Raw genomic sequence first — 23,199 nt, 5'->3', positions numbered from 1 at the left:
CTCTCTCCCTCTCTCCCTCCCCATTCGGATTTGGAGGAGCTCTGCACCAAGAACCCTGAATCTCCCTCAGCCCCGAGGAGCTCTGCACCAAGAACTCGGAATCAACCTCAGCCTCGAGGAGCTCTGCCCCAAGATCTCTCTACAACGCGTTGATTGTGCAGGAGGTTGATGGCCCAGCATGTGGGTTTGTCGATTTTAGGGCGGTCTTTTGCCTGGCTTGGGCTGGGTGTCGGTCAAAATGCTGGGCTGGAGTGGACAGCCTGGGTGCCGGGCTGGTTTTTTGGCTGGGTGCTGGCCTATTAGTTTCCCGGTGGAACTGCTATAACGGGACAAGCTTATCTCATATTTCAAAATATTGAGAGAAATAAAAGTCAACATAAAAAATACCACAATATTGAGACCGAAATTTCTTACTATTTTAAGGAGTTTATTACATTATAGAGTATTACTTTAGGCTGTCAGTTATTCTTATTAATACACAATTTGTAAATTTCTAGATAATTCATACCGATAACAGTTGATAGATAAATGTCACACATAAATCCTTTGATTTGAAATTGTGGGCACGCCATACGTCTTTATCGGTTAACAACCACACTCAATGCCAAAGCCATATATCATCTGTGTGCGTAAGATTCTGCGCACTTTCACACTAATAAGAAGAAAATTATGTTCACACTTCCAGTCCACCACTTTGTCTTCTCTCTGTCTTCCAAAACAGACTGAATTCCAACTCACAAATCAACCATCTCATCTCATCCTTACGTAATCACTAAATCAATCCTCTCTATCGACCTAAATCCTCTCCTCGTCAACGTATTTTCAACTTACTAAAACAGCCACGTCCCAATAACGAGAATGACTAAAATAAAATAAATTCACCATAATGTTTTTATTCAATAATATAATATTATATGTTAATTTTTATATAAGAATCGAATTGTCACAGTTATAATACATCAACGTAAGTGGTTATTTACCATAATGATAAAAATGTGTTGAATTCTTGCATGACGACGTGAATTTAAATTTTATCGATAACTAATCTAACATCTAATAAAAAAAAAAAAAATCAAAATATCAGTTTTATGTAACTAGTGATATGAATCCCTGTCGTACTTGCTTAAAAATCATTGAAAAGACGATGCTCCGACAAACCAACCGAAAGCAGGGGCAAATTCGTAAATGAAACCGGTAATTTTCTTGTTGCCGTCGTGTCCTTGATTTCGCTGCCCTTGAAGATGGTGTGACTTGTAAGAGAGAAAGAGAGAGTGGGAGAACCTACCCTAAACCGTGTTCCAGTCATATTGATTTTTTTCGATAATATTTGTGGTACATCATATGTTTTTATATAAATTGTGAAATTTTTTATTTTTTAAGTTATTAATTTTTTAGTAAACATATTTCACCACTATTGATAAGTGACATATGATGTATTACTTCATGTTTCACGAGAAATTTTTAGTTGTCTCGGGAACACGGATAATACACCCTTGGTTTTTATGTAAGTGGTGGGAAGTTTTATTTTTTAAGTTATTAACTTTTTAACATATATATCTCACCATTTATATAACGACACGTGATGTAATAGCTGTGTGACAGGAAAAATCTCATCCACATTGAAAAATCTCACTCACTGAAACTAAATTAATACACGTGTCATCATACAGGCGAAAGCCAATACAAGCAGCGAAAGGAAGGAAACGTTATAATTTTTTGTAGTTATAATTATAAATACACTCTCTCACTCTTTTCTCTCAGTCCTCTCTCTCTCCTCGCTTTCTCTCTCCAACATACAATTACAGAGAGCACATAGCGATAAACGCGCGCACGCAGATATAGAGGAGTGGTCGTCTCCGTCTTCCTCCGCATTATTCGCTGCGTTTTGGACTCTTCCGTACTGGATTGAGGATTGAGGTCGCACGCAGAGGATAATGGCCCTCCGCCGTCCGGGGCTTCTCCTCCCCCTCTCTTTCTTCCAGGCAAGCGCTTTTAATTCCTTTTTCCGAACATGTCCATAAAAACTCCGACGGAATTTCTTGCTCGTTTCCGATTTTCCAACTTTCTTTTTTTTCTGAGGACCACGAAAAGCTGAAGAAACGGAAAAAGAGTTCGAGCTTTTTTCTCGATTTGTTTCTTTTTTTTTCCGAAGTCTTTCTTACAGTTTTCTCAGTAACCAAACAGAATTTTTACTTCAAAATTGAATTGAATTGAATTAGTTGAGGCGCGTTCGACTTCGTTTCGAGTATAATTAACAACATTTTCAGTTTGCTTACTTTCACTGATGCAAGTGTTATTTATGCAGGTGTTATTTATTCTGGGCGTAGCATACGCTGCTCAGACCTCCGTGACGTCTAATGCTACGGCGGCGGGGTGAGGCGGCTTCCTTGACATTTTACATGCACAAGATATCAACTTTATTTTTCGCATTAGCAAACTTCCGAGGCTTCATTGTTATTTAATTTAGTTAATTCTGCTTAATTTTGGCACTTCATGATGCATATGGTGTGTTTTAGTTAAATTTCACTAAAATATTGATAATAATAATAAAATAAATGGTGACCGGAAGGTAATTTTAAAATAGTTGTTTTTAAATCGCTCCTGATCTGAATTATGTCCTGCTCATGTGGTGTTTTCTATGATGGTTGTTCAATTAACTATCTTTGGTTCCGGGAATCGTAATTTTAATTTCCTGGATTAATTATCCGATGAATAAAAAATAATATGACGATTGAACTCGAGGTTTCTTGAATTTGTTCTTCACTTTATTTTTCTTGTTGTCTAGGGAAAGACATTCGGAAGGGTATTGCGCAATGTATGGCATTTGCGGGCAACGTAGTGATGGAAAGTACATAAACTGCCCCTTCGGTACCCCATCCGTTAAGGTAGAAGCAGTCACTCTTTTATCAGTAAAAGAGCTGATAAAAAAGTAGCTTTAAGTCCCCCTTGCTTCTTATTCCATCATAATGTGTGTTTAAGATTTTTAATCAACCCAAAATCGCATATTTTATGTGTTTCAGCCGGATGATTTACTTTCGTCCAAGGTCCAAAGTCTGTGTCCAACAATTACTGGAAATGTTTGTTGTACAGAAGCTCAATTTGACACACTACGGTCACAGGTCCAGCAAGTAAGTATATTTTCTGCTTAGAGTTGGTCGTAATCCCTCTCTGCTAAGAAACTAGGTTATTCATTTTTCTCTCCATAATCTTTTCACCCTCACCCCACAATATATAATTAGTATTCTTTTAACTTGTGTTTTATTTTTGCAGGCGATTCCCTTTCTTGTTGGTTGTCCGGCATGCTTAAGAAACTTTTTGAATTTGTTTTGTGAGCTTACCTGCTCTCCAAATCAGAGTTTGTTTATCAATGTGACTTCTGTAGCCAAGGTCAGAAAACCCTCTTCGTATTTTACTGTTCCATACTGAAATATTTTATGCTCCCTTCATCCTGCAGTACAATCTTATGGTTTATTAATTATACAAATAAGAAGGCTATATATAATCTCAAGCACAACAAGAAACATTGATTCATGCTTTTACAAAATTTCTTGCCAATCGGGATGTGTTTACATCTCTTGGCTTGCCAAGGCGACCTACTGCAGTCGATTGTTTTTTGTGATGTATGATGTCTGTATAGAATATTAGAATTATATCTCACATGCCAATATGGTATCAATTGGTCTCAATAGTCTTATAACTGTTGCATCAACTAAAAATAGAAATGAAAGCTCTGAGTTATATGGTAAAAGGATTAAGTCCCAGAAATCGTTTGACATTCATCCTTATGTTTAGTTTACTTGATGGTTTAGGACATGAACATTTTTGAGTTTCATTTAGTTGATGAAAAATGGGAAAGGAAGCAGATAATTCTTTTATTACTTGAGCATGTTGTTACCCTCTTGATTCGTTGATTAAAGTTTGAATTTTGCTAGGATTTAGTCTTTTACTTGGAAATAATTTTGTTTTTTAAATTTATTTTTTGTCGAATAGAGAATATGATTATGTCTCTTCTTAGAGAGAGACAATACTTAATGAACCTTATTCCATTTTCAGGTTAACAGAAACATGACTGTCAATGGGATTGATTATTATATAACTGATGACTTTGGTGAAGGGTTATTTAACTCCTGCAAGGATGTCAAGTTCGGTACCATGAATTCTCGAGCTATAGAATTTATTGGTGCTGGTGCTAAAAATTTTAAAGGTAAGTTTATTCTTTTGAAATTGCAAATTAGGTCTTTCTCTCTCTCTCTCTCTCTCACTCTCCATCTCTCTCTCTCTCTCACTCTCCATCTCTCTCTCTCTCTCATGCACGTACACAGACAAATGTACACTATATGGATTTTACCCTTAAGTGGGGCATGATAATGGAAAGATAAGCATATCAAATTGGCATATATTAATCAAGTGACATGGCTACTTTTGCGATAGCTGATAAGATCTAACTGTGGAAATAACGCTTCACTATTTAGTTTATCATGAAACGTGGGTCTTTTAGCCTCTTGCTTTTTTGCTGGTACTGGGGATTGATTGACCATTGGATACTTAATTGGCAGAGGCAAGGAATTTCTGAGTGATGTTCCTTGTTCTCTAGAATTCCAAGAACATCTCTTTGTTTACCTTATGCAATTGAGCCCTACATTTTTCCTCTAAGGTCAAGTGCTTGTATGCCAATGCCTTAGTTTGTGCTGTTTAATAACTAGCTGTGCTTTTACTGTTGGTTATGGCAGACTGGTTTGCTTTTATCGGCAGACAAGCACCTTCTAATATGCCAGGTTCTCCATATGCCATTAGATTCCCTTCAAGTGTTACTGTGTCATCTGGGATGAAACCTATGAATGTATCTACTTATTCATGTGGTGATAATTCACTGGGCTGTTCCTGTGGTGATTGCCCTTCAGCTACAGTTTGTTCTAACACAGTTTCTCCGGTTTCCCGAAAAGGAGGTTCATGTTCAGTGAGAATTGGATCGATTAAGGTGAGAGAGCATGTTTTAGTATATTTTAAGCTTTTGGCTCTCACATGAATTAGCTTGGTCATATTGGATGAATATTTCATGTAGGTACTGTGAAGTCAGGAAGTATACTCTTTGTTTATATGCTTTACTTCTGTGACAACTGCAGGCTAAATGTATTGACCTTGCTGTTGCTGTTCTATATATTGCACTGGTTTCTGTGTTTTTTGGGTGGGGTTTGTTTCATCGGACTAGAAAAACCAAGCCAGCTTCTGGGACAACACCATGGTGGAATGTAATGGATGATGGCGAAGTTCATTCTAACAGGGAGAAGAATGAGAACCCTCCGATGCAGGTGGAAACCAATTTCTTTATTTTTTTCGTGGTATACATATGTAATACACGCATATATATAATCGTTTACTTATTCATGTGTTGATCTGAAATTTATATCATTTTTGTTTTCCGTGGTTACATGTTTAAATCTGCTTTTTGGTTTTTTCATTTGACGGTGTGTGTGCATTCTATCATACATACGCCATATATTTCTGCTACTTTTAGCTAGCTGTCTGTGTTTCATCTATCTGCAAAGGTTTATGGATCATATATGTCATTCCTGACCTCACCTGCCCCATTCCTCGATTTATGTTTTGTTTTGTTTTCCTTGTTATGTTGTCATTTTCAAATTCATTGCAAATTCTCCTGTTAATAATGAATTTATTATTTATATCGTGTCAGATTACCAATCTACATTGATGAACTATGCACATAAAAGCGGGGATATGCTTAGGAAATATTTTTTATGGTTTATTTCTTCATTTTCTAACAAACGAAGAATTCTCACTGGATTTTTTTCTTTCACCTTTTCTTCTAGTATAATCTTCCTCGTTAGCTTTCAGTAGTATAAACGCTTGATATATTTTCTGTATTGTGCCCAATTATTTTACTGTTATATTCTTTAGATTACTGAGACTTCTCTCTAGTTGACATATGCTTATAGAATTTTTTTTTGCTTCTACATAGCAAAGTTCTTTACCACAAAAACTGTCCCTGTAATGTGTAGCTTTCTACCAGTATTGTCTTCCTCTTTAGCTTTTGGTTAACTCGCTTCATGAAATTGCTTTCTGTGTTTCTGGTGTGCTCAACTTATATCACTGCCATAATCTCGAGTCTGTAAGCATATATTTCACTAAAATTGTTGGTAATAGGTATTTGAAGATGCTTCTCACGTTAGAAATGATGTCCAACTTTCAATTGTGCAAGGATACATGTCAAAATTTTTCAGGTGATTGCTATCCCTTGCAGAATGATTGCTCCATGTCAAACTTTTCTGTCAGTGACTCAGTTAAGGCAGAATTGGTTTCTTAAATTATTACATTTTAATGTACAGGAGATATGGAACATGGGTTGCTAGGAATCCAAGTATAGTGTTGTGCTCATCATTGGCTGTAGTTCTTCTGCTTTGTTTGGGTCTTATACGTTTCAAGGTGGAAACAAGGCCTGAAAAGGTTCGGTTCGGTACTTGAATGGTCTTTTTAAGTTAAATAATTTATGCGTTTAAAAAATGTGAATGTGATTGGTTGCACTATTTTGAATCAAGAGTTTTAGTGCTCTCAGTTATTTTACAAAATTTTATTTTTCTCCTTTTTGGCCTTTGGAACCATGACTGTTTTTTATACAATGGAACATGTGCCTAGATAACTCATGAGGTTCATCAGTTTCAAATCTTGTGAAGTTAGTATTTATTCACAATTATACTCTCTCCCCTCTGAACCTCGATGTGGGTTCTCTTGTGGACGTTTAGCATTTAAACAACTATTGTATGCATGCCACATTTTTTTATGTCACTAGATATATACGTTTTACATTTTAATTTGTTATGGCCAGAAGCATTCTATGTTATTGTCGGAGTTGTACCATTCTGTTCAACTTAAGTTGTGTAATGTTGCAGCTGTGGGTAGGGCCTGGGAGTAAAGCAGCCGAAGAGAAGCAATTTTTTGATAGCCACCTAGCCCCTTTCTACAGAATTGAGCAGGTACTACATTGTTACACACTCTGTTTTTGGTGAACTATTTTTCATCTTATGAGGTGTTACACTTTACGCGATGCAATGAGGTTAACTTTCCAAGGTAGCAGAACTGGGAAGTAAAAAAGGTTAAAAAGCATAGAGCCAACAGACATATCTTGGAAATGAGTTGCCTTTCCTTTTTATCTGGATGTTACGTATCATCATCACTTTGTTGTTGGTATGAGAAGCCTGCTGTAGTATAGGGCGAAGTTGTATTTACAACTCAACTCCTTTAGCTTTCAACTTGTGGAGAAACTTACGTCACACCTGGTGTTTTTTTTTTTTTTTTTTGCAGCTAATATTAGCAACAATTCCAGAGGGTAAGCATGGTAACTCACCTAGTATTGTGACAGAGGACAATATTAAGTTACTTTTTGAGATACAGAAGAAGGTATTTATCCTTCCAGACTGTAGTATTACTTTTCAGAATTTAAGTATTTATCTTATAAGATTGGATGGGCTATACGAGACTAGAAATGTTCTTTGTTTTGATATGTAGTATGTACTCCAATTGATTTTTTGTTCTGTCTGTTTTTTCTGCATTGACGTGTGGTAAAAGAATACTTCTTTATACAACATTACTCATCTTTGACAGGTTGATAGAATTAAAGCAAATTATTCTGGATCCGCAGTATCTCTTGCTGATATTTGCATGAAGCCAATGGACAAAGATTGCGCCACTCAAAGTGTCCTACAGGTACAACTCTTTTTGACGGCCTACATTTAGTTGATGCATTCTGGGTGACCATATTAAAATGGTAAACGAAACTTGTGATTTTTTGTTTAACTTATCCTTATTTTCGCACTTTTTACATGTTTGAAATCATTCTGAATGTGATACGAGTTCTTGAAGCCGGTACCTAAATGTGTAACTTGCACTGACAGTGTGTTGGTTTTTTTCAAGGTGTTAAACCACAATTTCTCCATATTCCAAAAAATTATTGCATTGTGGCTAGATATTTTTAAAATTATTATTAACAGTTTCTCTCTTTGTTCCAGTACTTCAAAATGGATCCTGCAAATTATGATGGTTATGGTGGGGTTGAACACCTAAAGTATTGTTTTGAGGTATATTCTTATAATTTCCATCTACAACTTATCTGAAGGTGTAAATCTAGTTTATTGTCTAATGAGATTCATGATCCATGGTCCATCATATGTGCAACTTATAGTAGTATGCTTGATCACTATTTTATAGGTATGTTATTTTTAGAATGTCAGGGTTGGTAACACAAAACAATATTGTTTTTTTAATTTTTATTTAAGGCTGATGGATAAAACTAATGTCTCTGTTGCTCATCACATTGCTTGATCTATATTATTATTATGTGCATCTATTTTCTGCTCAATTTCTCAAATAATGAGAACATAGAGATCTGTCCATATTTTCCCTTTTTTTCCTTCTAGATAAGCCGTAGTCATCTGGTAAAATGACCAAACTCACATTTTAGTATACTTACCTTTCTCTCCAGCTTGTTCTATAATTGATTTTCTTGCTATTTTTACCATTCCAAAATTCTCAAAGAACATGGCAATACGGTTATGGAAAGTAGACCTATTAACATTTGTGTTTTGTGTTATTGAAGCACTATTCATCTGCCGACACATGTATGAGTGCATTTAAAGGTCCTCTTGATCCTAGCACAGCATTAGGAGGCTTCTCTGGGAAAAACTACTCTGAGGTAACGATTTTTCTGTTTTTTCATGAACAAATTCATTTTTTTTTTCACCTTTTAAAGTTGATAAGGAGATCAAATTCTTTGAGTATTTATCGACCATTATGATTCTTTTCAATGCAGGCGTCAGCATTTCTTGTAACTTATCCTGTAAACAATGCTCTTAGTAATGATGGGAATGAAACTGCAAGGGCATTGGCATGGGAGAAAGCCTTTATTGAGCTTGCAAAGGTTTACTCGTTGTCTAGCATAATTCTTGTAATTGTTTACTTTTTGCATTCTTGTTTGTATTACCATCCTGTCCCGAATGAAAGTAGACATATTTCTCTCATAACTGTTTATTGTTTCGTTTTTGTGATAGGATGAATTGTTGCAAATGGTGCAATCTAGAAACTTAACACTTTCTTTTTCATCGGAAAGCTCTGTTGAAGAAGAACTTAAAAGAGAAAGTACAGCAGATGCTATTACAATATTAGTAAGTGTTTTCTCTCTTTCATTTTAGTTGCATGTTTCCTTTTATAATCAAAGCTCAGAATATCTATAATGCATAAGTACTGTACATGATATAGTATGTGGGTTAAATAATTTTTTTATTCATTTATCATTTGAATCTTTTAAATTACTAATCTATTTATGGTTTCGTGTTTCACTGCAGATAAGCTATCTTGTGATGTTTGCTTATATATCTCTTACTTTGGGTGATTCACCTCGTTTATCATCATTTTACATTTCGTCTAAGGTATGTTCTCAACTATTTTAGTTTGTTTTAAGTTACTGGAAAATACTGCCCTATTTGTATGTGTTTGGTTTTCCTCTGATTCAAAATTGAGACATCATTTCTGTCACTATAATTGTGCACGTTTGAATTCCAGGTATTGCTTGGTCTCTCTGGGGTTGTGCTTGTCATGCTGTCAGTTCTTGGATCAGTGGGATTTTTCAGTGTTATAGGTGTAAAATCTACCTTAATCATCATGGAAGTTATTCCATTTCTTGTTCTAGCTGTAAGTTCCTCGATATTCTTACATATATTATACATACAATGTATGTCTCTATATATATAAATACATACATATCGCTTGAAAATTTGGTTTGCCAAATTGTTTATATTATATACAATGTATGTCTATATATATACATATATACTTAATTACATATTGCTTGAAAATTCGGTTTGCCAAATTGTTCACAATGTGTATAGGTTGGGGTAGATAATATGTGTATACTGGTGAATGCTGTCAAACGGCAACCCTTGGAGTTGCCTTTAGAAGGGCGAATAAGCAATGCACTTGTGGAAGTTGGACCATCAATTACGCTAGCTAGTCTATCAGAGGTCTTAGCGTTTGCAGTTGGAAGTTTTATTCCTATGCCAGCATGCCGCGTGTTCTCCATGTTTGCAGGTTGGAAATTCTGATCCATAATAACTTTTAGATATATGAAATAGTTGTTATACGTTTTTGTTGTCTTGCTGTCTGACCTCAGGCCTCCAAACTTACTCTTGCACATTCTTCTGCAGCACTGGCTGTTCTGCTGGACTTTCTCCTTCAAGTTACTGCATTTGTAGCTTTGATTGTTTTTGATTTTCGGAGAACTGAGGATAAGAGGGTTGATTGTTTCCCATGCATGAAAATTTCATCATATGCCAACTCTGACAAAGGTATCGGAATGTTTTTATAACTTGATTCAGATTGATGCATTTTCCTTAATGCCAACACTAATTTTCAATCAACCCTACTCTTATTCTCATATTATGTTTTTCTTTTGAATGCTGTTTTATTTAGGTATTGATCAGAACAATCCTGGTTTATTGACTCGTTATATGAAGGTGATTGCTTTTTTTTACTACAGTAAACTGTCTTACAAAACCAGGTGGATGGATCGTAGGGATGATATAGGCAGTTGGAATTACCAATCTACCATGATTTTCATACTTTTCTATGTACAAGGGCTTAAACCTTTTAAGGAATAGAATGTTGGCTTGTCAATAAAAACTTTGATGCTATTTTTTTATTTCAAAAACTCTGGTAATTCTGTGATGATAGTCATTTACTTTCTGCTTACCTAATTTCTAACAATGCTGTTTTTTCTCCTTTTTTTGTTTGTTTTGCATTTCCAGGAGATCCATGCTCCCATTCTCAGTCTTTGGGGAGTCAAGATGGTTGTCATTTCCATCTTTGTTGCATTTGCATTGGCTAGTATTGTGAGTTTTGAGTCTTCCTCCTAACGTATCATATATTTCATATCTATGTGAATATCCATTTTACTGTTTGTGGCCGCACCTTCCTCAGTTAACTTCTGATTCTTTTGAACTTTATAGGCATTATGCACCAGAATTCAGCCTGGTTTGGAACAAAAGATTGTTCTTCCCCGAGACTCCTATCTTCAGGTCTATAAGTCAGTTGCCTACTTATAAAAATGCGTTTTTGCTATTGATTACTCTGTTCTTTCTTTGAGGTAACGCTGTCTTTTATATATTGCAGGGGTATTTCAATAATGTTTCAGAGTATCTCCGAATTGGACCCCCACTATACTTTGTTGTGAAGAACTTCAATTATAGGTATCATACTGCTATTCATGTTCACTGTTGTTTGATGTATGTAACCAAACTAGCTATGAATGTCTAGTTCTTAGGTCAACATATAAACCATATTGTATAGCAGTCATGAGTTCTTGAGATTGCTGCTGATGCTCTATCCAGAAAATCACATATAATCTGATTGAAATGTTCGCCTTTCAACTATGTGCTTCAGCATTTCATTTGATTTTTCATCCAAATGCCCAATGGTGGCTATCCATCAGAACTACTATTTTCTTTAGGAATCGCATCCCATGGACAGTTGGCACGCATACATCTGCATATGAAAGCAACTATTTGTAGTCATAAAAGGAATTTTCTCCATTTGCCTTTTCATGTATGCATTTACGATGTCAATTATTATTATTATTAATTTTTTTTTTTTGCAAACACTTATCTTAATGCTTCTGTTCGCTGAAACTCTGCTTCATTCTGATGTTGCTCTGTCCCTCAGTTCAGAATCAAGACATACGAACCAATTATGCTCAATTAGCCAGTGTGATTCAGATTCTCTTTTGAATGAGGTAAAACCTTCTTTGTTCTCTTTATAATGGGAAAATTATAAGATTTTGGATGCTGTTTTAAAGCATAAAATGCCCCCTGCATTTTTCTTGTTCACATGCCAGTATTTCCTTGATAATCATACAACAATTAATGTCTCTTGCTAATTCAAGCTGGTTCTTTTCAATCTTACTGCTAATCCAGAGTGATTGATGTGTTAAGCTTAATTCATATTTAGGGTGATTAGTATATTATATGTTGAGGTTTTCTCAATCTGTAATTATAAAGAGAGATTAGTACATAATACATTTAATATGATATGTATTGCGGGAAAGGTCTAGCTTTTTAATATCTGAATTGTCTGTTCATTTTCCTATGAATGTGAATTGGTACATATCTCTTTGAGCTTTTATTCTTTAACTCGGCTATTAAATTTTCCATGTCCTTCATTCTTTTGCCTATGGGTCCTTCTTTGATCAACCAATACGTGTCAGGGATATGGTATCCGTTATGTTTGATTGCCCCTTAGTTTCTGTTTTGGTATGTGTGTGTGTGTGAATTTGTGAGTTGTCCTTCTGCATCTGCAGAAATGCTAGACCATCCTTAATTTCAGAATTTATGTGTTTGATTTGTCTGTTTGTATGTATGTATTTGAATCGTTTGTTTTTCTATGTCTGAATTTGAATTGTCCTTTTCTTTCCGCAGATTGCAAGAGCATCCTTAAATCCAGAATCAAGTTACATTGCTAAGCCTGCTGCTTCATGGCTTGATGATTTTCTTGTCTGGATATCTCCAGAAGCATTTGGGTGCTGTCGGAAGTTTACAGATGGGACTTACTGCCCTCCTGATGATCAGGTGACGGTACATTTTTCTTAGTATGATTGTTAGTATGCTTATGGAAGCGTGGTCTGATGTTTGGAATTTGTTTTACATTCAAAATTGTTGAATTGTCTTCAGTTTTGGAGTTTCTTTTACATGTAAAAGAGAATTAATGATAATGATGCTTTTCTTGTCCGCTTATAAATCTGTTAGAGCACAAATCATCTTGTTTTTGTTTTGCTTGCAATCCCCTTGCTACTAAATTTAAGTTTTACTCTTTCCACTTTTCCAGCCACCTTGCTGCTCTCCCAGTGATAGTTCCTGTAGCCTTGGTGGAGTGTGCAAAGACTGTACTACGGTAATATACGCATGGCATGACAGAAATATTTTAACCGAATTTCTTTGTTTATAAGGGAACACATCCATTCTCATTTTCAATTTTGTTGTTGTCAGTGCTTTCGTCACTCAGATCTTCACAATGACCGTCCCTCTACCACACAATTTAAAGAAAAACTTCCATGGTTCCTCAATGCTCTACCCTCTAATGATTGTGCTAAAGGTGGCCATGGAGCTTACACTAGCAGCGTGGAATTCAAAGGTTTGTTGATGGAATATTGTGCCCTTATGATTTCTCTTTCCAAACGGCTTATCTGCTTTCAGGTTAAACTTCCATTAGATGTAGCTTTTTATTTGAATCTACATTTTTAACGTGTTAATCATATTTTTATTATCAGGCAATGAAAGTGGCATTATTCAAGCATCATCATTTCGAACATATCATACTCCTCTCAACAAGCAGGTATCTCATCTTGTGATCAATCAAAAAAGATTACCACTTCCCGTCTTTTCTAGGTTTCAACACTAAAGTAAGCCCCATAACTTAAATATCTACATATTTATTTTAGGTTGACTACGTAAATTCAATGAGAGCTGCTCGGGAGCTCAGTTCTAGACTTTCTGATTCTTTGAAGGTAAAAATTTGAAGGCTACTTGCTAAGTCGATTGATTTATTTACAGTACAATTTTAATATTATAAAGCTACACCAAAATCTGTATTGTAAATAAGTAGAAAACATAGCTCAAAACGGAATTGTGGTGAAGCAACCCAATATGAAAACTATGCAAAAGGATGACTCCTATACTTTGTTTTTGTTTTTGATACAAGCAAATATTCTAGGTTTTTTTAAGCAATATTCTAGTTTAAATTAATCTAAATTGTGGGAAGGGAGATTCAAACTTGAGTGCATAGGGGGTGGCACATCCGCTCTAGCCAATGTGGGTGTGCCCACATCTGCAAACGATGCGGTGTCTATTATGCCCACACCACAACCCATGCAAATGGGAAAAGGGTTAAATGTCCATTGGTTCAGTTGATTCATTTGACAAGAGACCCCAAATGCTACATTTAGATTGAGTACAACAGTCTTGTGTTGCCCCTTTCCATAAGCCACTGGTTCATAATTTCTTTATTTATTTACACGGGGACAGTTACTATAATAAGTTAGCTTGATTCACTAGTGCGTTGCTCGTGGTATACCTGTGGAACTGATATTTATTTTCTGGTGCAGATTGAGATATTCCCATATTCAGTTTACTATATGTTCTTTGAGCAATACCTTGATATTTGGAGAACAGCACTGATCAACCTTTCTATAGCCATTGGTTAGTTTTTTTTATAGCTTTGAATACTATATCTTAGCGGGGAAAAAAATCATAAAATTCAAATGTAACCTCTCTGGAACGCGGATTTTAATTTCAGCTTGTATCTATCTACTATAGATATGCATATGGTAGATTTGTGGTTTCATTTATTAAAAGGATTAATCTGGATATAATTTTTGGTGTACCAGCTGCTGTGTTTATTGTTTGTTTAGCTATCACATGCAGGTCAGTATTCATATTCTTAGCCTCGTTTAATTCTTGTAATTGTGTGCAAGATAACTCGTTGTATTCAGCTTCCTTAGCAAATAAAATTTGCAAAGAGGTGTTTATAATGATATATTGTTGCTTCCTTCAAATTTGTTTTGTAGTTTATGGAGTTCAGCTATTATTCTGTTGGTGTTGGCAATGATTTTAGTGGATCTCATGGTGATCTTTCTTCGTTAAAAGTTCTCTTTTGAAACAAAATAATACCTCCTATTAGTGGTCACATTTGCTCACTAGATAACATTCTACAGGGTGTGATGGCAATTCTGAACATCCAATTGAATGCAGTCTCTGTTGTGAATCTTGTAATGGCAGTGGGCATTTCGGTTGAGTTTTGTGTGCATATGACACATGCTTTCTCGGTCAGTGTCAAACTCTTAAGCATTATCTTTAGTTATTTACTTTTGCCTTCTCTTTCTCGCTATTGTTAGTTTCTGTGATGCCTAAAGTCCCTTCAAATCTTGGGGTATTTTGATTTTGGCTTCACAGAACAGAATCAAAGTTATCATTGGCGACAACATGCTACCTTTTTCTTCTGAAGTGTATAATTAACATTTCTTGTGCAGGTTAGCACAGGAGATAAAGACCAGCGCACCAAGGAGGCTCTGGCTACAATGGGTGCCTCTGTATTCAGGTAACTAGCCCAATTCCGACCCTCCTTCGTAAGAAAGGGGGAAATTCAACTCCTACTTTGTTTTGTTCCATCTCCGGGCATCTTCTGCAATTGATCATTCTTTACCAAATAGCTAAAGTCTCAAGTGCAGTGCCAATAGGATTTTGTGTGATAAATTTCATCCGATCTAAGCTTACATTTCCATTCTCTCTTGACATTCTTTTGCAGTGGAATCACATTAACAAAGTTAGTTGGGGTTATTGTACTTTGTTTCTCGAGGACGGAAATCTTTGTGGTACTAAATCTTTTACTCACGGTCTAATCATACTGGCCATTACTGTCGGATCCCTTTGAACACATCTTTTCCTCTTATGTTTTGTAGGTGTATTATTTCCAAATGTACCTAGCATTGGTTCTTCTTGGTTTCTTACATGGGCTTGTGTTCTTGCCGGTAAGTTAGTACAGTTCCCTTATCACGTCCTCGCCATCCTCGACGGAAATTATAAAATTCTTGAACAATAACTAGCATCTGAAAAGAAAATATGTTGAATAGAGATAGAAACCATGTCTTGCACTAGTCTGTTTTTGAATTTTGATCAACTAGTACATAACGACGTTTTGTTTACAGGTCTTCTTGAGCATGTTTGGTCCGCCTTCAAGACGCGTGCCTGTTGAGCAGAGACAAGATCAGACATCTGTTTCCCCACAACTATGAAGATAGCGGATTACTACCTCAGCCAGTTCTTTTTCGTGTTCTTTTACAGCTGAATTATTATGTACGAACCGAATAACAGAAATATAATATCGAAATAGTTGAATGTGTAAATTATACAACTGCTGCTGCTGACAAAGGAACACAAAACAAAAAAGAGCAAGAAAATAGTAGATTTTGAGATTTGTCTGTTTGGCTAGCATCAACTTCCTTTGGCGTAAATATCATACATCAATGTATAAAGATATGTTAACCTTTGAACAAAAGAACTCAGAAAACTATTCCGTTTAGGTTGCATCCAATTAGTGGTTTATTAAGAGGTTATTTGACAACTATTTTGTTTTCATTTTTCAATTTTTTTAATTGAAAACTTGTTTTGATGCGGGAGTCAAACCTTGAAAAGAACTTTCTTCTTTTTTTTTTTCTTTTTTTTTATTTGAAAAGAACCCTTTCTTTATTGGAAAACAAAATTGAAGACCACTAATTGCATTGGAATAATAACATAGGAATTTGTTAAGTCAGAGAACGGCGAGAGTTTCTGACGAAGTTGATCCTCTGTTTTTAGTTTCTTTACAAAATGATGTACCAGAGGTCTTAGGGTGAATTGATTAATTAAATATTATATTTGCGTGTGCAATTGAAGTAAATGATTTCTTTCTCAAATCAAGCATGACTTGGTAATATTGATTGCATCCGCGATTAATGACCTTGATCTTGCTTCGTTGTTCCTGATTGAGTGAATTCCAAGTTTTCTATCGTTCTTTTAAAATCCTTCTTATTCGCCCTACATCACATATGGTAGGACTCACAATTTGTGTAGTTTCTAGGACACTTCTAACACGATTTCTTGATGCTCATGGGAGGTTTTTTCTTTCTTTTCTTTTAAAGGGACCAGCTGGTAGTTTCGTCACGACAATCCATCATTTCGGGAGCCGATGCTTATAGTAGTTGACATTGTATACTTCAATGATAAACGCATTTTCGATCCTACTTCAGTTAACTATTTTCAATGTATTTTCTTCGATATCTCTAACAGACAAATGAAAACTAGAAACGAAATAGTCATAAACCCTTTTCTTTTCTTCCAATTAATACCCTTCACGGAACATTCGCATTATAAAGCAGAAACCCAATTGAGCATCTAAAGTCTCCCAACACCCTGAAAAGATTTACCAACATCTGATCTGATAGGAAACAAACCCATTTAATTGTGTTATTAAAGCTTCATCTGAAAGCAAATTCTTCCTCTGGAAATTGACTCAATGCTTAGAAATCTGGCACAAGCATTCCCAATTCACATATTAAAAAGGGAACTTTAACGAAAAGCTTTCAGTACTATTTACTTTAACGAAAAATCATATTTTTACACTAAAAAGTCAATCATGATATTATTCACTTTATCATTTATTTTGCCCTTATCATTAAAACTCAAAGTTTTCAAGCATTTTTCATTAGTTTTCCTTAAAAATAAATATATATAAACAGGACTATTTTTATTGGCAAAAAATTATGTAAATACACAGACAACCATCCACTAGTAATTAACAAAAGGAAAAGAAAAAAAATAGGAATACACTAAGTCACTAACTGCTAGCTACTAGACTAACAAAATACATTCAAGCTGCTGCAATTTCAGATGGAGATCCCAGATGTTCCTTTCCCACCATCCTTTCGTTTAATTCTGCACGACGCAAAGCTTCCATCTTTACATTGCGAAGATTTCATATGCTTGGAGCAGCGATCCATGAAGCAAGGTTTCAACATACCTACTAAAACTAACGGATGCATCCCCACTTTATTGACTGCAGACTTCTGCTACTTTAGTGTTTGCAAACTCAGACAAGCATCTTACTATCATGACGGTCTACCTATGAAACCTTTCAAGTGATGACGAGATATCTGGAGAGAGAGCTTAATTGTGCGGCTCTCTGAAGATCGGCACACATCAACACACTCCTCTAAATCATCATCACATGTTAACAAGACCCACTCCGAGTCATCATCCAAGTATTTTATATCATATGTACTCATGTCTTGTATGCTAAATCGCTTTGCGATTTCTTGCACCAAATCTTCATGTCTCCAATTACTCTGCATGCGGAAGCGGGTTTTCTCATCCCCATATGCAACTTTTACTCTTTGAACCTTGCCTTCTTGAGCTACCCGGCCATTATTTTTCAGTGACTGCGGAATAGACTGCAGATTTTGTTGCTCGCAGAGAAGTTTCTGGCTTTGGGATCTTGGCAGTAGCTCCGCTCGATCTTGGCCAAAAGCATGCAATCCTGCCTCACTTCTGACCCTCTTTAGCACATCATCTCTTGAGTTATCTCCAACAACTGGATCATCGTTACCAGCAATGTTACATGAGAAGGGAAGTTGCTGTGTCCTGCTGGAACAGCTTTGGCTTGAACTGGAACTTTGACAGCATGAAGATGGGGGAGATTTTGATGCGGTAGCTTGGGGGCTCAAAACACCGCCTTTGGGTGACAAGTTTGTCTGATTTGGTTGATCACTCAGCTTTGAACTTGAAAATGGGCTGGTCCCCGATAAATTTGGAGATGTTAGCTCTGGGAAGTTCGTATAGAAAGAGTTGATCTGGAAAGCACCTGATGCGCCTTCAACTGAGTCGATTACAACTTGGAGTTTCTGTAAAGAGTGACCAACCTTCTTGATTGTTCGAGATGGCCAACGCTTAATCCCATGTTGTCTGCATATCCTTTTCAAGGTTGTGGAGCAGACTAAACATGATCAATTCGAAAAGAAATTCATTAAAATTTTGAAACACGAAACCTTCATAGTAGAAAGTTCAACATAAGCCACATAAACATAGAATGCTGCAAGGCATTAGGATGCTAGCAGATATTTTTGAAGTCCAATAGGTATTAGCTGAAGAAACAGAAAATACTAACATGAGAAACTTGTTGAATTATGGCCAAATGACAAAACAACAACTTTCGGCTAAATAAAATAAACAAAAGGAGGTAGACAACATCATTATGTTTGTTGAAAAGATAGAAAGGGTCATGATGATGTTTGTAGAAAAAAAAGGTAAAGTCTAGCAAGTAGCCTTATTATTGGTTTTGTTTTTGGGTGCTTTCAAAAGGACGAAGCTTAGCATCCGAATGTGAGAGAGAAGAGGGAGAGCACTATTTGTTTTAGTAGCCCATTTTTGAGAGAGCAAGGGCAGCCACATAGTAGCAGAAAATAGAGAGCACATATTGGTTTTTTCAATAGCTCCATTTTGGAGAGAAGAAGAAAGTGTGCTATCTCATTGTTTAGTTCTCACTCCATCAAAGTTTTATTGTTGTAATAGCTTTGAGCTTTGTATAGAGAGAAAATTATTCATTATATTTCTCTTTATTTATTTCTTTGGTGTGTGAGAGCTATTGGTTGATTGTGGACTTGCCAACACTTTGTAAACTCTCATTTGGTTGATTGTGAATTATTGGGTGAGCTCCTACTACTCCTAGGACGTACTCCAGTTAAACTGACTGTTGAGGAACCTCGTTAAAATCTTGGTGTTTTTAATATTTTGTTCTTGCATTTCATTTGATAAATTTCCTGTGGGTTATCAAGAGTTGGTTCTATAAGGTTTGGTGATATCCTAGCACAACAATTGGTATTAGAGCATTGGTTGCTCTTGGGTACTGTCTAGTTGCCAAAGATGTCAGATGGGCAAAATGAGAATCCTTTTGGAAGCAGCTCCAAGTTTGCAAGAACTACGGTGCAAAATGTAAAGTTCGAAATGGAAAAGTTTGATGGCACAAACAACTTCGGGATGTGGCAATGTGAGGTTAAAGATGTGTTGGCTTAACAAGATCTACTTGCCGATTTGGGAGAGAAACCGGAAGCTATGTCGAAGCCGTAATGGGAGAAATTAAATTTGTGGGCTTGCTCTTTAATTCGGTTGTGCCTTACAAAAACTCAGAAGTACTTTGTGATGCGGGAGACAGTAGCAAGTGTGTTGTGGAAAAAATTGGAAGACAAGTATATGGCGAAGAGTGCAGAGAACCGGCTACACTTGAAGAAAAAGCTCTACCGCTTCCAATATAAAGAAGGTACAAAAATGATTAGACACCTTGATGTTTTTAATAAGTTGATTGCCGACTTGTTAAATTTAGATGAGGATATTAAGGATGAAGATAAGACCTTAATATTGTTAAATTTCTTGCCGGGCTCTTATGAGCATTTTGTTACCACTATTATGCATGGTAAAGAAACTGTGAAATTTAAAGATGTGTCAAATGCCTTGATGAATTATGAAATGAGGCATAGAGATAAAAATCATGATAGTACCTCTGAAGCTTTATTTGTTAGAGATAGATCATCGGAGATGAGATCCTCTTCTAGTAGAAAAAAAATCACATTCTCGACCTAGGGGAAACTCTAAAGGTAGAAAAACCTTGGAAATGGATGAATGTGCTTTTTGTCGTAATAAGGGGCATTGGAAGAAAGATTGTCCTAGGTTGAAGACCAAAGGCAAAGAAAGTTCTGAAGCTAATGTTGCTGAGGTTGAAACAGATTTTTCTGATCTTACTTTAACCACTTCCTCGTCATTTGATTGTGCTACTAAGTGGGTGTTGGATACGGGTTGTACTCATCATATAACTCCTCACAAGGATTGGTTTTCAAGCTTGAAAGAGTTTGATGATGGTGTTGTGTTCATGGGAGATGACAATCATTGTACAACAAAAGGGATTGGTACAGTTCGTTTGAAGTTGCATGATGGCATGGTTAAAGAGTTGACAGGTGTTCGGTATGTACCGAATTTGAAGAAAAATCTTATTTCTTTGGGCACTTTAGAATCCAAGGGCTTCAGGTTTCATTCAGATGGGCAGACATTGAAAGTTACTTATGGTGCACTTGTTGTGATGAAAGCACCTCAATGTGGTCATTTGTATCTATTGTAAGGAAGCACCGTGACAGGTGAAGCGTCTGTAGTCTCAGAAAATATGGGCACATCTGATTCAGATACTACTAGACTGTGGCATATGAGATTAGGCCATGTCGGTGAGAAAACTCTACAAGGGCTTGTGAAAAAATGTCTTCTTAAAGGTGCCACGACCTGTAAGCTTGATTTCTGCGAGCATTGTGTCTTGGGAAAGCAAATTAGAGTGAAGTTTGGTACTGCAGTACATCAGACGAAGGGCATTCTTGATTATGTGCATTCGGATGTTTGGGGTCCTACAAAGACTCCCTCTTTGAGTGGTAGACATTGGTTTGTGACCTTTGTTGATGATTATTCTATAAGGTCTTGGGTCTACACTACGAAGCACAAAATTGAGGTGTTGAGCATTTTCTTGAGTTGGAAGAAAATGGTTGAGAACCAGACTGGGAGAAAGATTAAGATTTTAAGATCGGATAATGGTGGTGAATACACATCCGACCTTTTCTTTAAAGTTTGCAAAGAGGAAGGAATTATGAGACATTTCAGTGTTCACGGAACTCCACAACAAAATGGAGTTGCAGAAAAATTGAATCGAACCTTGCTTGAGAACATCTGACCTTTTCTTTAAAGTTTGCAAAGAGGAAGGAATTATGAGACATTTCAGTGTTCACGGAACTCCACAACAAAATGGAGTTGCAGAAAAATTGAATCGAACCTTGCTTGAGAAGGTTAGGTGTATGTTGTCTCAATTGGGTTTGAGCAAGTCATTATGAGCAGAGGCAATTACTTATGCATGTCACATCATCAACCGGTTACCTTCAGCTGCTATTCAGGGTAAGACACTAATGGAGGTATGGACTGGGAAACCTTCTACTGATTATGATTATATTCATATTTTTGGTTCGCCTGCTTATTTTCATGTAATTGAAAATAAACTTGATCCTAGAGCCAAAAAGGCTATCTTTCTTGGTTTTAGCAGTGGTCTCAAAGGTTACAAGTTGTGGTGCCCAGAGATGAAGAAACTTTTAATCAGTAAAGATGTGACATTTGATGAAGAAAGTATGTACAAAGACTCTGAGAAGAATGTGAAAGATGTCCAACAGGTGGAGCTTGAGAAAGTTGCCTCTGGTACTTCAAATCCTATTTTCGCTAATGTCGAAGCCATTACAAGTGAAGAAGTTGGAGACCATGAGGATGTTGAAGAAGTTGAACTTGAAGATTCTGTTGGTACCACACATATTGAGCATCAGACTTTGACATATTGGGCCTCAACATTTGGGCCTTATTACCTAGCCCATAATTATGTAAAAGGATGAGCCCCTTATTCTATAAAAGGGACTCTTCCCCCTTCACAAAGGAGACTCGGGGATACCACCAAAACATACAAGCCACAAAGCTCACAGAGAAACTCTCTCAAACACTCTCTTCCTTAGAGGGACTCCCTTTGAGCTTGTAATCCATACATACAGTTATAGAGAAATACAATCAACATTAGTGTGGACGTAGCCCAAGCATTAGGGTGAACCACGATACATCTTTGTGTTCTTGGACGTTTGCATGATTCACGGTCGGATTTACGTTGTTTCAAGACCTTCCGGTTTTATGCATTAACATTTGGCGCCGTCTGTGGGAATCGACACGAAAAGCTATGTCGGTTCTCTTTCATTTTTTTCATCTCACCACCGTGAAACCTCACCACAACCTCTACCGTGAATCTGTAGAAACCTAAGAACCAAACAACCCAACACCTACACTCAGAGACACACCCATTCATTCTACAGAGAGAGAGAGACTCAGATAAATGCCTTTTTTTTTCTTTTTTTTTCAATGAGATCTTCATATTCTTCTCCAACAATGTTTGCTTTGTAAAATCCAAAAGTTTTATCTGTGTTTTCTCATCCATTATGTGAAATTTTCTTTATTTTTCTCTTCTTGGAAACATAAAATCAAAACCCTTATCGGGCGAGTCAACGATCGAGTCAGGGGGACTTTGTCGAGTTAGAGATCGAGGGTGGTGGTAGGAAAGAAGTAGGTGGGCAGAGAAAATATCTCTCCTCGAGAGCTGGTAACCTTGACCTCACCCAGGCATTCTTCACCACGTGTGTTCTAGCAAACAGTATATCAGAAAGGTCAGAATTCTCACCATCGACGCCACCGGAGCCACCGATGGCATCCTTGCCGCTAATGCTCTCTCTCTCCTCGAGTCCTCTCTCCGTCGAAAATCCGGTGACCCCAACACCGCCATCTTCGACTTATTCAACGTCGTTTCCGAGTTAAGTGCCGGCGGCATTCTCGTCACCTTCCTCTTCACTCAAGGTTTAAAGGAAAGGTCGACCCGACCCATGTTCACCGCCAAAGAAGCCCTCGACTCTTTATCGAGAACCGCCGTAAGATCTTCAAACCATCGCCGGATGGGGTTCCCTAACGGGTTTTCCGACCGTCGAAGGCTGAGAAGGAGATGGAGAAACTC

The 23,199-nt window shown here is 36.6% G+C and overlaps 2 protein-coding genes across 2 annotated transcripts; one reads left to right on the top strand and one right to left on the bottom strand.

The window, feature by feature from the left end:
- Positions 1-1,749: 1,749 nt before the first annotated feature.
- On the top strand, positions 1,750-16,030 carry LOC126626057 (uncharacterized). Its single transcript, XM_050295244.1, has 39 exons — positions 1,750-1,982; positions 2,306-2,373; positions 2,786-2,885; positions 3,021-3,128; positions 3,271-3,387; positions 4,054-4,204; positions 4,731-4,978; positions 5,124-5,309; positions 6,163-6,239; positions 6,345-6,462; positions 6,906-6,989; positions 7,318-7,413; positions 7,618-7,719; positions 8,022-8,090; positions 8,609-8,704; positions 8,822-8,929; positions 9,060-9,173; positions 9,354-9,437; positions 9,571-9,699; positions 9,897-10,095; positions 10,212-10,352; positions 10,477-10,520; positions 10,812-10,895; positions 11,013-11,081; positions 11,176-11,252; positions 11,725-11,794; positions 12,477-12,626; positions 12,883-12,948; positions 13,044-13,188; positions 13,325-13,389; positions 13,496-13,561; positions 14,159-14,252; positions 14,441-14,477; positions 14,621-14,678; positions 14,768-14,878; positions 15,083-15,150; positions 15,358-15,424; positions 15,512-15,580; positions 15,758-16,030. Exons 1-39 carry the CDS (start codon positions 1,935-1,937, stop codon positions 15,842-15,844), a joined length of 3,870 nt encoding a protein of 1,289 aa, XP_050151201.1. The 5' UTR covers positions 1,750-1,934; the 3' UTR covers positions 15,845-16,030.
- Positions 16,031-17,695: 1,665 nt separating this feature from the next.
- LOC126626755 (protein NLP2-like) lies at positions 17,696-23,019 on the bottom strand. The gene is made up of 2 exons (XM_050296152.1): positions 22,845-23,019; positions 17,696-18,579 (listed from the first exon to the last, which is right to left on the bottom strand). The coding sequence occupies exons 1-2, from the start codon at positions 23,017-23,019 to the stop codon at positions 17,696-17,698; spliced, it is 1,059 nt and encodes a 352-aa protein (XP_050152109.1).
- Positions 23,020-23,199: the final 180 nt, after the last annotated feature.

The sequence above is a fragment of the Malus sylvestris genome, chromosome 6 (genome assembly GCF_916048215.2).
Source record: "Malus sylvestris chromosome 6, drMalSylv7.2, whole genome shotgun sequence".
In the NCBI taxonomy this organism is placed as follows: domain Eukaryota; kingdom Viridiplantae; phylum Streptophyta; class Magnoliopsida; order Rosales; family Rosaceae; genus Malus; species Malus sylvestris.
The sequence above is the reverse complement of the archived record's forward strand: the minus strand, read 5'-3'. Positions and strand labels throughout refer to the sequence as shown.